The sequence below is a fragment of the Rhagoletis pomonella genome, unplaced genomic scaffold, assembly GCF_013731165.1.
Source record: "Rhagoletis pomonella isolate Grant_MI unplaced genomic scaffold, Rhpom_1.0 Rhpom_scaffold_00002, whole genome shotgun sequence".
Taxonomy (NCBI): Eukaryota; Metazoa; Arthropoda; class Insecta; order Diptera; family Tephritidae; genus Rhagoletis; species Rhagoletis pomonella.
In genome coordinates, this window is record NW_023458556.1 from 3,666,066 (window position 1) to 3,678,550 (window position 12,485).

A 12,485-nucleotide genomic window follows, 5' to 3' on the forward strand; every position below is an offset into this window, starting at 1 on the left:
TATTAAAATAATTCGATTTGTTTTTAGAGCTTCATTCAATATCAGTTATTTTACTTTATTCAATATCAGATATTTTCCTTTTTCGGTTCTCTTCACGAAACTATCCATATTTTTCACACCCGCTTAAACAGGAAAGTTCTGGTAAATGTACGCTGTCGAAAAATCTTTATTAAAAGGTGCTTTATCAAATGCGCATGCAAAGTGACAATAAGCGATAAAACAATAGTTGTGTTTTTTTACAACTTATCCAGTAACTTGTCAGCAACTCTCCAGTAACTTTATTTCTAAGAATTCGCTCTCATAGAAAAAATTTGCAAAAAAGTACGCGAATGCTTTTCCAGTAATAATTTGCAAGTTTCATGAGCAGCTGATAAATCGGTTGTTTATTCGCAGCAAATTCCTAATAAAACAATATATTTTGTATTTAAATAGGTTTATTTTGTGAAATTCAACAATAAAAACCCACAAACAGTTTCCTTATTAGTTTAAATTTCATCCAGCAACATGCGATCAGCTGTTTTTCGTACTGGCAAATTCTTACAAGTAAAAATTTATCCAGTAAAAACCTGCAACTTCAACTGTCACTTTTCGCTCTCTCAATTTCCCCTACTTTGCAAGTTTTTGCGTACGAAAACGCCAAAACATGAAAATTCGTAAAAACTTTTACTGGAAATGAATAAACAAACGCAACTAATAATGTGAGAAAAACAAAAACTATCGATGGTGGTACGATAGTCAAAAACCATCGATAGTGTCATCGATAGTTTCAGACCACTACGCCTTGCTGCGAATGCTGTGTTGATGCCGTGTCCGTAGTCGGCGTCGGCAAATATGAAAACGCCCAAAAAAAGTGGTTGAAAAGAATACCCAAAATTAAAATGCAATTAACTTTGAAACACATAAAAATTTATTTCAAAACTAAAAAATTCTGAATTAAGAAATCGAATAAAAACAAATCAAACAATCAATGAAAATTTAACTCGTATACAACACAGTCAGATTTCTTAGAAAAACATTCCGTTTTATGAAACTGAAGTCCATTAAATATTAAAAGGCTTGTTCTAAACTTATTCAATATTCAGGCAGGTTCTACAATTCACTTCCGAGTGAATTTCAACGAAAGTCACTTTAAATTCAAATCGAAAGGGGGTTAAAATACCACCGGAAGTGAATAGCAGAACCTGTCTGATTGATGTACCTTTGTTGCTGCATACATATAAGTATGTATGTACGTACATATATAAACTTACTATGTAGATTTGACAGTATTTAGCTACAAATCTATTATGAACATACATGTGGGAAGCCGTTTTCGATTCGCTATTTTTCTGCTAACGAAAATGTTGTATGGTAGAACAACAACATAGCTAGCGAGCATAAGCGAACACAGGCGCGTTTAGTTATAACTGCTTAGATTGTTAGGTGTTGTTTTAATCAATGCTTCGAATTTAACGGTTTGCTACTTGCCATGTAGTTGGCAAATCGAAAACGTCTTATATGAATTTCTATTTACATACATTGGTGTTAACATAAAGATTATCCAGTAAATTTTGTTTAAACATTTCATTACTAAATGAACAAAGATCTATGTGAATATTTCAGTCAGCAATCAGATTTTCTCAATTTCCCAAAGCTTTACAAATGCACATATTATGTAATGCAAAAACATATCATTGATGCAAAGAGCCCTTTTTGGCGAATATAAAATTTTACAGAAGCAAACAAGATTTTAAATTTTTTATAGGAAAGGCTCTTAAGATAACAAATATCTCGTAGTTTTTAAGATTGGTTTTGAGTTTTGATAAAAAAAGCGTGCTTCAGAGACAAAACTTAAGGAATATTTAAAAAAAAAGCATTACTAAACAAAAAATGATAAATTGGCACTTTTGCATTAATAGCTATGATATATGTCCATACATCTAACTTGATGAGCTCTGGTTATTAAGGTTCTCTATGTTATAATAAAAAAATTAAGTATGTACACCGTTCTGCAAAGTTTAGACTCACTTGGAAAAATCGTTTTACGTTTGTATGGACGGGTCGCTGCCAAAATACCATTGTTGCGACCGGTAAACGTTCGTAAACGAATCAAATGGGCAAAAGAACATAAAAATGTATCTATTGAACAATGGAAAATTGTTTTTATGGACCGACGAGTCCAAATTCGAAATTTTTTGGTAGCAAACCGCGAAAATCTAATGAACGGCACTCACCTCAATGTGTAAAGCCAACAGTTAAGTTTGGCGGTGGCAGTGTGATGTTATGGGGGTAATTAAAGGGATAACTATATAAAAAAAACCTACTTTTCAAGTGAGTCCAAACTTTTGCGAGGCAGTGTATATTCGAAAGAAAATATGTATGTTTTATGTAGTAAATGCACTTTGCAACAATTCGCAATTTCGCAGTTCATGTCTCCAACAGTTCAAGATCCGAAAATGGGTTGCTCCTATCTCTCTAACTCAACTTGAAAGAAATTTATCTATTTGACATCTCTTTAACATTTGCGCCTCGTGCCGCTCTACATGCATCTTTTCATGTGAATGCAATTCAGATACATTTCTAAAAAGATGCGCACAATAAAAACATTGTTGAGAAGTAAAAAACATGGAAAACGTGTGGTGTTCATCTGACGAGAGCTTCTGTTGGTCGGCTGAATATTCTATTCGTTCTGGTATTGTCTGAGTGTACCTTTTACTATTATTTTTATTGACATTGTTGGAAAGATTTAATCGCTTTTGGTCCGCTAGTGCTAATAATTCTTGCAGCCATGTAGCTTCCATAACTTCTTGGCCTTTAATTTCCGAATTTTCTCTTCCGTCAAACTTTGGATCTGGCGGTCCCCTATCCGTACGATTAGACAATGAATATTGGCGACGTGGTTTGGCACAGTTTGCCTTGGCAGTAATTTTGCGCTTCTGTTTAAAAATGTGCCGTTTTCGCACATGCTCCTCTAGTTCATGACTGTCAGCAAAGCGCAACAGACATATGTCACATCGTATATGGCCATCCTTAGACGTATGTAACTGCAATATATGCAGGTTTAGCCGATGAAATCCTTTGAAAGATTGAGCACACAACTTGCAATTGTAGCGGTGTGTAGGCAACTGCTTCAGTGGTGGTTTCACTTTTACTTTAACAAGTGCTGCTTGGATAGCTTTTTTAGTTAGTTTACGTTCGCGACGTGGCTGCGAATTTGCGTTTTTCTGTGCATTAGTCTGTTGAGATGCTAACTTTTTCCTAGTGCTAATTTCTTTTACAGCTTGGACAGGCTTCGGTTTTTCTAATTTAACTTTTGGCTCTATACAATTTTGCTTCGGTTTTCCAGGTGCTACTACTGGTCTTGAAACAGCAGCGATTACAGAATCTGAATGTGAATTATCAACTCCTATGTTCTTCTTATTAACTGTTTTGGTATGTGTGCTTTGATGTTTCAGATAATTAAAGTAGCCTGTAATTATTTTGTGGCATTGTAAGCACTCGAAGAAGTACTGTTTTTTCTTGCTCATTTGATAAATACGTGTAGTTCGCTGCAACTCTTTTTCTTTTCTGGCACCACAATTGGAGAATAAATTCCGAACATGAGTAATTTGGCGAAAATGTGATCGACATTCTGCAGCTTTGTGAGACTGTAGCAAGTGCCGCAAGAGCAACACGTGCTGTGCTCCACATTTTTCCTTGCATATCGGACATTTGAGTATCTGCATCATTGGATCATTTAATGATTTAGATTCTTCAGCATGTTTTTGCATAACATGTTCTTTGTGGGTTTTAAAAATGGCATCAATGCAGCCGCATAGCTGGCATTCGTAATACGTATATCGCTGCATGTATCGCAACCTTATTGTCATTGCAGAGTCCTGCGAGCAACGCGGACGCTCCGACAGGACTTCCCCATCGTAGGTACGATGCTTGCGCCGCATGTGATGTATCAGTCGTTGACTGGTGGCAAATTCAGTCTGACAGACTGGACACTTAACGACAGCATCCAGACAGTTGTTCAGTGGAACATTTCCTTCTAATGGTTGAGTTGATGGTGTTTTTGGCAAATCACTGCTTTTTAAATCTGGTGAAATCTGCGTTGTGCTAACACATTGCTCTTCTGTAAGTTTTGGTGTAATATTTGCTTTCTCTGGACTATACTCTGGGTCAGTAACGTCAACATCAGAGTCATTGTCGCTTGAAAGCAAACTGAGACTGGCAATTAAATTTATCTCCCGGTGCTGATATTTTTCCTTCCGACATTTTTTTCGTTTTCTTGTTTTATTCTTGGGTTTTTTAATATCGTCGGGATCGACTTTGCGGAATACAATTTCTTCTTCATCTGTATCTGGTGTTATTTGCGGAGTCAAAAAGTTCGAGCTACTTACTATACCTGTTGTTGTCAATGGTACCTCCTCATCATCATCTAAGTCAATAACCGCTACCACTTTATATGAGGAAATGTTATCACTTATAGGAGAAGCAACATTTTTCATTATGGTAGTGGGTGTGATTGAGGTAGAAATGTTAGTATTCATAATGGTGCTGCTGGTATTTTGATCATCATTCTGGGATGGGCAGGTCTTTACATTTGTTTCCGACTGAAGAATGGAGTTTGGTGTCGACGCTAATGGCAACGCAGGTGAGGGAGTATTCTCGCGCGACGTCAGCACTTCAATAACTTCGTCAACGCTGTTAATAGCTACACCAGCTGTAGCTGCTACCAAAGTTTGTTGACGTAGAGTCGATGTACACCAATCACTCCCACCACTGCCTGCGCCAACGGACATTAAACGTTTCATTATGCGTTGCTGCTCCACTTTCTCGAAAAATAAATTGTACAACAGGTCGTCATCATCGACGATTATCCTCTCTTCGTTATCTTCATTCTCGTCCAGTCTGTGGAAGTTATGAAGCCGCTCTTCGCAATCATTGCAAATGTTGCCTAAGGTAGGCGTTGTGCACAGCAACTGAAACAATAAACAAAAGTTCGGTGGTTTCCACAAGGTAAAAGATATGCTAATACCCCGGAGGGGTTACAGGCTTACCCCATCATTACATCGTTTTCTACTAAACTTTCGGAGCTCTTTCACAGTGTATTTAAGATTCTTCTCAGTACGGCAAATACGACAAAAGTGCATGTTAGAAACCAATTATGTTGCTGCCTGGCTTAAAATTGACTACAAAAATTAAATTATGAATGAATGTGAAACATAAAAAGTAAAATTGACAAAAAAGACAAATAGCAAGAAAAATGCTATCACACTGCAAAGGCGCGTATATGAGTTTGCGATTAGCGGCGAACTGTCAGTTGTGTTTATTTCGAACGGATAACAAAACAAACAAAAACACTATCATAAGGACCGTGTCAGACGTGGTAAGATTTTCCACTTTTGCACGCAATTCACTGTCAAATTGAGAAAGAGAAATTTTATTTCCATGTGTGAACAGCCAGAAAGGTCTTTCAGCGTGTAATACACGAGGAACGTTTGTTACAAACATGGTTGATAACCATGATTCAATTATACACCTTTAATTATCTCTCAGTCAGAAGTTGCAGGTTTTAGTCCGAAGTTTTTCTTCCTGCAAATTCATGAAAAGTGTCAAGGTTGCATTTGTAAACAAAAACAGATAGCAAAGGACATTAAGCGCCACGGATACAATCAAATAAATACGTCAAGCATTGCATATGTATGAGATTGGCTCGTGTCTTGCCCGCACAATTTCTTTTTCTAGTCCGCGCACTTGCTCACCACGACGATCAGAAGGCAAGTGCGCTTGTTTTTTGTCAAGCAAAACGCGAGCCGGTTGATAAAGATATTTGATCGTCTCCATGGCGCTTAATATTAAAAAAAAAATGGAAGTAGTTACAGGAAAAGTGGGTTTTCGCGTTCCAGGCATGGACATTTTTTTTTCGTGCCGGAATAATCAAAACGATTTGTGGATCTTACCAAAAATTGCCAGATGGCCGAATTTTTATACCATTTTTACTGTAGAATTCAAATATCGCAAACATTCAAAAGTTGTTTCAGAAGTGCAGCCCGTGGTGCTGCCACTGTAATTCAAATATTTCCAGTATTCGAATATGAGATGACTCTAATTTTATCGAAGTAAATTTGTAGAAGTGTCAGTAGTGCTGCCACTGAAACTCGAAGGGTTTTTATAATTACGCACAGGCAAAACATAATTCATTTCTTTCTAGCAATGCAAATAGATGTGTGGTTGCAAAAGTTACCAAAATAAAATAAAAGTTACCAAGTTACCAAATCGTTTAAAAGTTTCCAATTTTGGTAGAAAGTTACCAATTGTGGCAACTAAGGTTCCAGGTGATTTTTATTTTTTCTCTCTTGCTCCTCTCTTTCAAGAGAGTAATTTTGTTATTTGACAGTTTTACAGGTTTTTACACGAAGTTATCTGGAACGCAACTATTCATTTGTCGGTTCTGGCAATTGAATTTGCGCGACTTTTCTTTATCCAAATAATGTAAAATAATAAATGAAATGAAACCTTGTATAAATTCGCCTTGGCAGCTTAAAGCTGCCATTACATGAGGCGATTTTCAAGGCGATTCAACATTGTTCTGGAAAAATCGCCCGTGTAAATGGTGATCCAAAAATCGCTTGTCTCAAAATATACAGCAAGTCAACCTTTGCATGCGATTATCGCCTCTCAAAAAATCGCCTCATATAAAGGCAGCTTAAAAGAGAAAAATGGAAGTATGTAAACCAAAACCATCGATACTATCGATAGTGCCATCGATAGTTTTCCAGCTCTGCAAAAGGCGCGAAACTAGGTAAACAATTGATTAGTGCCGAAAGCAAGCGGCTCGCTAGAATTGTTGGGGTATTTCATTTTGGAAATTAATAAATTAATTTGTTCGTGTATAATAAATATTATTGATGATATGGCTCTCTGGGTGGATAAGCATAGGCCACGTGAGTTGTCCAAACTTGATTATCACAAAGTAAGTTTTTTTTGGCCTTTTTTATTATCGTACTTATTTGTCGTATTTTGTCCATAATCAGGAGCAAGCTGAAAATTTGCGCAATCTGTGCCAGCAGGGTGATTTTCCACATTTAATGTTCTATGGCCCCTCTGGTGCTGGTAAAAAAACTCGTATTATGTGTTTATTGCGCGAATTGTACGGGGCTGGTGTGGAAAGACTGCGTAACGAAACAATGACCTTTACCACTCCATCGAATCGCAAAGTAGAAGTGATGACAGTTGGAAGTAATTATCATTTAGAAGTAAATCCTTCAGATGCGGGCATTTACGATCGTGTTGTTGTTATTGACCTTATCAAACAAGTGGCTCAAACACATCAAATCGATGCATCAGGGCAGCGTGAATTTAAAGTAATTGTACTTTCTGAAGTGGATGAGCTCACTAAAGACGCTCAGCATGCGCTGCGTCGCACTATGGAAAAGTATGTGGCTACATGTAGGATTATATTGTCAGTGAATTCTACGTCGCGCGTTATACCGGCTATACGATCTCGTTGCTTAGGAATACGTGTTCCTGCACCTAGCGAAGAAGAAATAAACGCAGTACTACAACAAACATGCAAGCGTGAAGGATTAACCTTGCCTACTGACTTGGCCACACGAATCGTGGAGAAAAGTGAGCATAATTTACGTCGCGCCTTGTTGATGTTGGAAGCTTGTAAGGTTCAGCAGTACCCCTTCACCGGACAGCAGGACATCGTTGAACTAGACTGGCAAGTATTTTTACGTGAGACAGCCAACCAAATTGTGACAGAGCAAACACCAGCAAAGCTAGAGAAGATACGTGACCGGTTGTACGAATTGCTGGCACAAGGGGTGCCCCCCGATATGATTTTCCGCGGATTAGTAGAGCAACTTGTTAAAAACTGTGACATGTCTCTCAAAGCAAAAACATTGGAGTATGCAGCACTCTATGAACATCGTATGCAGAACGGCGCTAAACATATATTCCACTTGGAAGCGTTCGTTGCTCAATTTATGAATATATACAAAAAATTTATGTCCGAGTCTATGATGATGGACGATTTTTAATTTGTTTTAGTAAGTATAATTTATATTTGTATGTCGTACTAGGAAACAAAATTTAAATAAAAAAAATATATGGATGTACATAAGTTGTTTCATGCCATGAATACTTGTTGGCGCTGGTGTGACCGTTGTTCCTGGAATGCCATTTGTATTTTATCATCCGCTGTGCGCTGTGCCGTATCAATATAGATCTGTATGATGTCTTCTAAATCGCTGAGCACCTAACCCAAATGAAAAAGATTCTTTAACGTACATGTGAATATTGAGAATAAATGAAGTCGTGTGAGCGGAAGTGGCATAACCCTAATTTTTGTTTGTACTTGACTACTTAAAATAGTCTCAAATGTAAATTTTGAAATAGAAGTCGTTTATTCTTTAATTTTAAGGTACAAAGCTATTCAAACTATTTAAGTAAAGTATAAAAAACGCGGGTTACGCCACTTTCGCACTCACGGCCTCAAATATGTACACGTACGCACCTGTTTGTACTCAATATCTGAATCAGCGTTTAATCTTAATCCATGCAACAAGAGATCTAATGTATTCACTGGCAGACACATCTCTTGATTGGTAACAGCAATTGCATGTTTAAAACTAAAATATTCGCTTCCAGCACCTAACATTGCGCTGATCATTTCCTGTGCTAATTCGGCAGCCTCAATCAACCGATTATGTTTGACAAACAAATACAACAACTCGGTGCAATTAGCCATCTATTAGGGTATGTGAGTAAATTCAAATAAGACATTTCCTTAAGAGAAATTCTATGTACCTTATATTCATTGTATAACCATTGCGGCACAAAAGCGTTGAGGCTAAGCAGTTTGTTCACCACAGATTTGCGTATGCGTGTTGCATTTTCCAACTCATTGTCATAAATAAGTTTTTGTAAAAATGACCAGGCCATATCAGCAGCTTTATTGCGGTGAGGTAAATCTAAATTATAGCAAGAAACCGTACATCAAAGATTATCTTTAAATATACTCCATACGTCCACCTACCAGCCAAGTCATTTTCCTGTAACCACGCCCATGCCTCATTAGCGCTTTCCTCAGAAACGCGTACACACGCTGCAGTTAGACTTTCGAATATGGAAAGAGTTGATATTTCGAAGCCATTGACGAGCTTAAGTGCAGCAGTATAGAGTCCACAGCCAGATAAAATAATCGCCAATTCTTGTGGACCTGCATGGATAAAAGTTTGTATGTCTTTGCGATGATCTGCGAGTCGCATCAGTGCTTCCGTATGCAATAATTCACGTTTTATATCTTTTATTTCTAAAACTACAACTTGTTCACGTATGGCATCATCATCTGGCTTACTATCCATCGGCTCTGAATCATTTAATGCGCTCAATGGTTGTGCGTCATCTAATCCAATCACTGGTTTCGCTATCCAACGATATCGCCTATCAATTAGATGCAGAGAGTTGATACAAACTAAAAGGGAAGCGCAACGTTTTTCCATAGATTCGATAGAATCGCCTTCAAGCTGGAAACGCATTGCCTGCTCATACATTATGGCAGAAGCTGTAAGTAAAGAAAAATCAATAAATTTAAAAGGAATATGATATATTTATTCAAATAATTACCTTTTCTCATATTTCCGTTGTTGACATGAAATGCATATAGAAAATCATATACCTCATTCTGATCGATTACTAGTGACCGTGCACGCGATTCCACAATATTTTCGAATTCTTCGTGTAACCCAACATAGGGAAAATGCATGAGTAAGTCGAGTCTTTTACGGTTAAATAATGTCACAACTAGCTGACGAAGGCAATCTTTGCGACGTGATAGCTCCGCATTATAGATGAGCGAGTGGTAGGCCTCCTCGTAGTGTTCTAACTGCAGATGATTATTGAAAACGATAGATTGAAACATCGGCAATTGAGAGTCAGATTTTCCCAGTAACCCAATGGCTACTTGTGCCATAGAAATAATGTGGTCCAACGCGTTATGCTGTTCAAGCAATTGAATCACTTTCAAATAATATTGTGTAATGACTTGGTTATTGACGTTAGTATCTAACGCGTCACCACCGTCATTTTCTCCGATAGTAGATAGATATTCTGCACGTTGAGCCAGTGGAGTACCCTTAAGAATTTTGTCTGTTAAGAATTGTTCGCGTAGTACACCTTTTGCTGACTGGAGGAAAAGGTCATAGGCTTTAAATGATTCCCCACTGTCAAGCAAGGAAACGGCCAAAATAAATTGTCCTAAAAAATAAAAATTATAACTTTATACATGGAGATCGATTTTAATAAGAGGTATGCACTAGGTGTAAATTAACTTACGTGAACAAATATTCCATTCACACCAATTGCTAAGCAAACGCACATAATTCTGAATAACTATGTGTTGGCAGGTTCCAAATAACCATTCACCAAATACAAAATTAAAAGAGACTGGCCAGCTGTGAAGAAAGTAAAGTACAAAAATAAATTTAAAAAACAGTTGATCCTTCAAAATTTTCTAGCTGTGAACTTACATCAATTGACTGACGATGGTAGTAAGAGGCAGTAGGGTATTCGACAAAGTGGGGATATTTTCACTATTCTTAAAATTGTCAGCGTAAAGTGCCATGGAGGCATACAATCCTTTTGCGTTTAAGAAGACTCGCACCAAAGGAGATACATGATATTTTCCACCATTCGAGTAAATACGCCCTGAACCATTAGTCAATTGTAAGAGGTTCAAGCGTTGTATTGAACTCTCCCTAAAAAAGTATTTTTTAAATACGAGTAAGGGCCGTTAACTTGTCACTTTTAAAGTATAGTTGAATCAGAAGTTTAAACTACATACAGAAAATTCCATATAAATTTATGTAGTTAAGTTTAGCTAATAATTCAACTATACTTTAAAACGTACATTTGCTGCAAGAGTCTCATAATAAAAATAACAAAATTGAGTTACGGATTACACCTTAGGGAAAATCTCAAGTTTTGAAATGACACAATGATGATTTTGACACTCTTGCAGCACATTGGCGATATGTATTTATAAATTACGTACAAAGATGCAGCTGCGGCTATGTTCACGGGCGTCTCTGCTATCCAACCCATTACAAAGTAGGATTGCAAGAAAATCGTTGTATCAGGCATGAAATGAGAGCGCATTTTTTCTAACAAATCTACACCAAGAGAGTAAGTGTCAATAAGAATCTGCTGCATAATGAGTAAATTGCGGCATATTGAAAATCTATAAAACAAAAAATGTTCCATTTGTCACTATAAATAAACGTAAGCTCTTACTTTATTGCAGTTATCTGACGCACAGTTTCCGACAGTACTGACAAACCCAAATGACTACCGAAAAGAACACCAACCGTAGATAGATATTGTGAAGACTGCACTATACCTATAAACATATACGTGTATACAATATTTATTTTTACTGATGTTATTGCTACCTAAATTCGTTTGCATTCCAGCTGGATTGCCATTATCCATTCGAAGACTTTCAAGTAATAGCGTCATTGCCATTCCCATATCATTAATTGACTGTATTTTCTGCCTTATCCACACCAAAAAGGTGCTAGGAAATAATTCTCGATCAGGATCACCTGCTAAAATTTCGTCACTCAATTTTGCGATGAATACATTTGGCATTTCTAGCCGATACAGACGTTTATCTATTTCTCCTTTGGTTTCATCCGGCAGCCAACGCTCAAGCTGAGCGACAATGGAAACTAAAATAACAAGGTCCTCACCCACCCTCTCATTCCCAGCGAAATATGTGGAAACAGCTGTATTCACGTCAAGATCATCGCTGACCAGCATAAAATGTTCTAATGTTTCACATGGGCGCAAAAGGGAAAAAGTGTTCTTCTTCACCACACACAGACCATCAATTGGTTCGAGTAGAAAGAATCCACAGGGTTGGCATGATTTTAAATGATATTGTTCGCAACAAGAATAGAAGCGTTCCCATTGTCGAGTAGCTATTTCCAAATAATCCTCATCAGTGACATCGAATTCTTTGACTTCATTCTGTATTTCATCCTCAACTGCTTGACACACCTGATCCTTTAGTATAGGTAGTGTACAGTGCTTGGATTCAAAACGTAAATTTGTGCGCCGAAACATCTAAACGAAACATTTAAAAATTGTACACGTACATATAACATGTACATAATTAGTATGTATGTATATAGTAAATTGGGCATATGTTGTTGTAAAGCTTACAAATAGGGCCTTCGCAATAACTTCGCGTTCGAATATGCCCCGTTGGAAAATATAATTACAATAGGCTTCACGAGGGTCCATGCCATGTTCATTTACAATGCAGTATCGATCCGGTGGCGGTTCCAGTGCTACCGATGACCAATTCATACCCAAGCCGCGCAATAGCGGATAATTCGATATGCTAAATTCACCTTCGGCATTTGTCCACAATGCCCAGATTCTATTTTCACACACTGCAAAATCAGCTAAATCCAGTGCTGGTGCAGGTATGCTTTTACGATAAC

The 12,485-nt window shown here is 37.4% G+C and overlaps 3 protein-coding genes across 4 annotated transcripts in view; 1 reads left to right on the plus strand and 2 right to left on the minus strand.

The window, feature by feature from the left end:
- Positions 1-791: 791 nt before the first annotated feature.
- LOC118732880 lies at positions 792-5,367 on the minus strand (the record flags this gene model as incomplete). Its single annotated transcript, XM_036461987.1, is given in 2 exon segments — positions 792-4,949; positions 5,028-5,367. Coding segments are annotated over 2 exon segments (2,583 nt in total). The 3' UTR covers positions 792-2,459.
- Positions 5,368-6,522: 1,155 nt separating this feature from the next.
- LOC118732891 (replication factor C subunit 3) lies at positions 6,523-8,083 on the plus strand. Of its 2 annotated transcripts, none has more exons than XM_036461995.1 (2): positions 6,523-6,914; positions 7,005-8,083. In XM_036461995.1, the coding sequence occupies exons 1-2, from the start codon at positions 6,879-6,881 to the stop codon at positions 8,013-8,015; spliced, it is 1,047 nt and encodes a 348-aa protein (XP_036317888.1). In that variant the 5' UTR covers positions 6,523-6,878; the 3' UTR covers positions 8,016-8,083. The 2 variants fall into 2 exon arrangements, with proteins under 2 accessions (XP_036317888.1, XP_036317887.1); XM_036461994.1 differs by having other exon boundaries at positions 6,526-6,943.
- Positions 8,016-12,485, minus strand: part of LOC118732888 (nuclear pore complex protein Nup160 homolog) — a 6,049-nt gene continuing 1,579 nt past the window's right edge. The window contains exons 6-16 of the mRNA XM_036461992.1: positions 12,202-12,485; positions 11,427-12,102; positions 11,269-11,374; positions 11,030-11,215; positions 10,506-10,733; positions 10,312-10,430; positions 9,604-10,233; positions 9,014-9,541; positions 8,785-8,948; positions 8,492-8,725; positions 8,016-8,233 (exon numbers count right to left, since the gene is read on the minus strand). The exon at positions 12,202-12,485 is cut by the window's right edge and continues 1 nt beyond it. Coding sequence (XP_036317885.1) covers positions 8,105-8,233; positions 8,492-8,725; positions 8,785-8,948; positions 9,014-9,541; positions 9,604-10,233; positions 10,312-10,430; positions 10,506-10,733; positions 11,030-11,215; positions 11,269-11,374; positions 11,427-12,102; positions 12,202-12,485 — 3,284 coding nt within the window. The 3' untranslated portion in view covers positions 8,016-8,104. The remainder of the gene's footprint in view (positions 8,234-8,491; positions 8,726-8,784; positions 8,949-9,013; positions 9,542-9,603; positions 10,234-10,311; positions 10,431-10,505; positions 10,734-11,029; positions 11,216-11,268; positions 11,375-11,426; positions 12,103-12,201) is intronic.

What these genes read in the sequence shown, in the direction of transcription:
- LOC118732891 (XM_036461994.1), top strand. Translation starts at nt 6,884, where the DNA reads ATGGCTCTCTGGGTGGATAAGCATAGGCCACGTGAGTTGTCCAAACTT. An exon ending in CCAAACTTGATTATCACAAA is followed by an intron (nt 6,944 to 7,004) that starts GTAAGTTTTTTT and finishes GTCCATAATCAG; the next exon opens with GAGCAAGCTGAAAATTTGCG.